This window comes from Cyprinodon variegatus, unplaced genomic scaffold (genome assembly GCF_000732505.1).
Source record: "Cyprinodon variegatus isolate N-32 unplaced genomic scaffold, C_variegatus-1.0 Scaffold391, whole genome shotgun sequence".
NCBI lineage: Eukaryota > Metazoa > Chordata > Actinopteri > Cyprinodontiformes > Cyprinodontidae > Cyprinodon > Cyprinodon variegatus.
This window is the reverse complement of record NW_015150844.1, coordinates 505,286-508,763: the sequence shown is the minus strand read 5'-3', so window position 1 is coordinate 508,763 and position 3,478 is coordinate 505,286. Positions and strand designations below refer to the sequence as shown.

The 3,478-nt window shown below is 36.3% G+C and overlaps 1 protein-coding gene across 1 annotated transcript in view; it reads right to left on the bottom strand.

The window, feature by feature from the left end:
* The window catches only part of LOC107092712 (collagen alpha-1(XVIII) chain-like), a 59,224-nt gene that overhangs the window by 6,460 nt on the left and 49,286 nt on the right, over positions 1-3,478 (bottom strand). The window contains exons 28-32 of the mRNA XM_015387321.1: positions 3,053-3,127; positions 2,917-2,947; positions 2,625-2,669; positions 2,501-2,535; positions 2,194-2,409 (exon numbers count right to left, since the gene is read on the bottom strand). Coding sequence (XP_015242807.1) covers positions 2,194-2,409; positions 2,501-2,535; positions 2,625-2,669; positions 2,917-2,947; positions 3,053-3,127 — 402 coding nt within the window. The remainder of the gene's footprint in view (positions 1-2,193; positions 2,410-2,500; positions 2,536-2,624; positions 2,670-2,916; positions 2,948-3,052; positions 3,128-3,478) is intronic.

Below are 3,478 nucleotides of genomic sequence, written 5' to 3'. Positions count from 1 at the left end.
AAAAATATCAGAAAAATCTACTTGAGTACAGTAACGAAGTATTTGTGATTCGTTACTTCCCATCTCTGATGCTATGTCACCTTGTTTAAGAAAAGATTTTTTTTTATATTTTACTTTTTTTTTTCTTTGCTCTACCCTGTGATCCATCAGGTAGAAGTATTAAGAGCTGGAAGATGACATCCCAAAAGCCGTTTGTTACATCTTGAATCAGAGTGCAGCTCCAATCTGCAGGCTTGAATTTACAACTGATTCTCTAATCCAGATTTGGTCAAATCTTATCATACAGGCTTGTCTATATCCACACCATTTGGCTGACGGCCTTTTTGCAAGTTGCACTGACCACTTGAATTTTATACCAATCCAGATCCAACTGGTGTTTTTTTTCAGCAAGTATATTTAATATTCTTGCATGAAATTGTTAGAGGTGAGTATTGGCATGAGTGTTGCGATTCGATACATGTCGCGATACTTGGGTCACGATGCGATATTATTACGATATTGCAGTATCACTATATATTGCCACATTTTCCCCAGCTATCAAAATCAAATGATGAGATAAAACAGCAAGTGCTGTATATTTTCATCAGAAAATATTGATTAGGTATTATCCATGTTGTTTGGGGTTTTCTTCTACTGTGACTCCACAGCGCTCCACAGCGCTCCACAGCGCTTTCTGCCAGAGTGGTGGTGCAGAGGTAGCCCCTTTTCCCATCAATGTTTTATGTAACAATTTTTTTTTTTTTTTATCGATACTGAGAAGTGAAAAATTGATATTATATTGGGCAGCCGAATATCACGATATATCGCCAAAACGATTATTTCCCACACCCCTACTTTAATCTGGTGGATTCCCTTGCAAAGATCCAGATTTAAAAGACTATACATTAGAGCTGAAATAATTAATCAGAATAATCTTGATTAATCTGATTAATTAAATAATCATCAAATAATTTAGCAATCGATTAATCGGTAAGTGGAGCATAGAGACTATAAAAAATACCTTTAGCTGACAGAGTCAATCACTTACAGCGGTAACCAAGATTGTTAAAAAAATATATAAACATTTTGCATTTAAGATAAAAGAAAAAATAAAATCTGTCAATATGTTCTATCCATAACTCCTCTGATGGAAAAATGTAGTTTCACCCGGTTTAATTTCCTGAACATTCTTCTTTGAGGAATCTTTGGCTTTACCATTATTAATTGATTAATCGAAAAAATAATTATCAGATTAATAAATATGTAAAATAATTGTTAGTTGCAGCCCTATTGTACATTAATTTTCAAAGTTGTCAAACTTTGAGAGTACGACCTTATCATTAGCATGGTTTATCTATTGGAAAACAGGTATGATACTTTATTTTTTGGCCTTATTTTCTAAGGCTATTCCTCAATGAAAATTATACACAAAGTGGTATTTAGCAAGTTTCAAGCATTTCTGAGTAATCCTCATCACACAGTCCCCATCCTTGAAAAACAAGTGAGCAGGAACAATCTTCATAGAGCCCTTAATATCTGCCTCCTCTGAAAGAACCTACCTTAAATATGGCATGCCTGTCCAATGTGAGGCAGAGCATGATCATGCTAGTCAAAGTTAAAGACGAAGTAGCTAATTAAGCAGATAATCTACACAATGACAGAAACTGTTCTTTTTCAATGTAATACCTAAGAAGCAAAGTGTGTTTCCTAGCTGTGAGATAAGGTCTAATACTTTGGTCTTTCGTAAAGAGGAGCCAAATCCCATGAAATGGTGTGATACTGCAGCACCTTTTAGAAAATATAATGATATGGCACCACTGCACGATGAGAGGCAGTGTCACACTAAAAGCAGGTGTTTTTCTTCAGGCTACAACTAATATTTTATAATAAATGAATACTTTGTAGTTCCAAAGTATAGCCTTCCAAAGCAAAATATATATGGATAGTTGACTAGTGTTAAAAAGCTTTATATATAATCTTTAATGGCTCCAAATGGCTGCAGTTTTTTACCTGCTCTGGGGGTGTTTGTTTAGTAGAGTTGTGTTAATTGCCATTTTTCAAAATGGTTCTGTAGGTTGGCTATTTTTCTTTCTTTCTTTTTTTATATTAATAACTGAACTATATTTATTTCCTTTATGTCTTTCTCTATGTTTCTTTCCTCCTCAGCTATACAGCTCAACTTCTTCATATAACCCTCCACCATAACCTTCAGACCTTCAATGGAACAACTCGGTCAGTTCCAGAAAAACAGCCTCTTAGTTTTTCAGTCTGTATGTGTGCAGCTCTCTCTGAACTTACTGGTAGGCCTGGGTTTCCTGGAGGTCCTGGTGGACCCAGTGGTCCTCCAAACCGTGGGTCATAATATCCACCACCTGGCTCTCCCTTCTCTCCCTTCACTCCTGGATCTCCATGTTCTCCCTTCAACTTATTCTGTTGAAGAACATTATGATATTCCATAAGTTTACTGTAATCCAGAATAATGAGATATCCAAACCACGGTGAAGAGAAAAGGGAGGGTTACCTTGAGTGAGTAAATATCGATATCTGAAGCTGTCCCTGTGAGAAAGTGAAAAAGGTGTTTTAAAGATTCAAACATTCCATAGAGAATGCATACATACAGAGTGAGTTTAATGTTTCAGGTTTACCTGGGATCCCAGGAGGTCCACGGTCTCCTTTTTCTCCTTTGACCACTGCAACAGAAAAAACACTTTACCAAAGGTTACACAAAACAAACACAAGTGGAAATACTATATAGTGCAGCTAAAAACAATTCTTAATGTCTGATCTCCTCTTTTAAATCATAGATTTTCTGCAATGGTGAAAGTAGAGAAAAAAGTCTGTACATTTCCAACAGTTTAAATACTTTATCTGTTATTATCTGTTAATATGGATGACTGTCATGCTAGTCCATCCCAGTGAGTTGTATCAATCCCATACCTTGGTAACTCCTAGAATTTTCATCAAAGCGCTAAAAAAAGGACAAAGGAATGCCATAAGAACAACAATCACTGTAATGGTAGATATGCTGCATTAGCTTGACATGGAACACTTGACGTTGCTCTTCTGGACTCACATTAAATCGATCCACAGAAATGGCTGGCCCTGGTGGTCCAGGTGGTCCTGGCGGTCCTGGTGGACCTGCCACTCCCTATAGAAAACACAGTACTTCACTTTATGGTCCATGTAGAATCAAAGAAATACACTTTTAGGGTAATCAAACTGAGTATTTTTCCTTCCTGGGGAGGAATAGTTTCAGAAAAAAAAGGGAGCTCATATTTTTCTTAACTCATTTTCAGTATTTATAAGGGAGACTTACCTAATCTACATTTTATTTTTCTCTCAAATATCAAAAAGTCTGTTATTATGGTCAGATAATAAGACTCAATAGCAGCAGGAACAACGATATAGATCCTTTTGCCATATTCAGTAGCACCACTGGTTCCCTTTAGTCAACTGAGGCTCATGACTTAAAGGAAACCAGACAACAGTGCAGTGAATC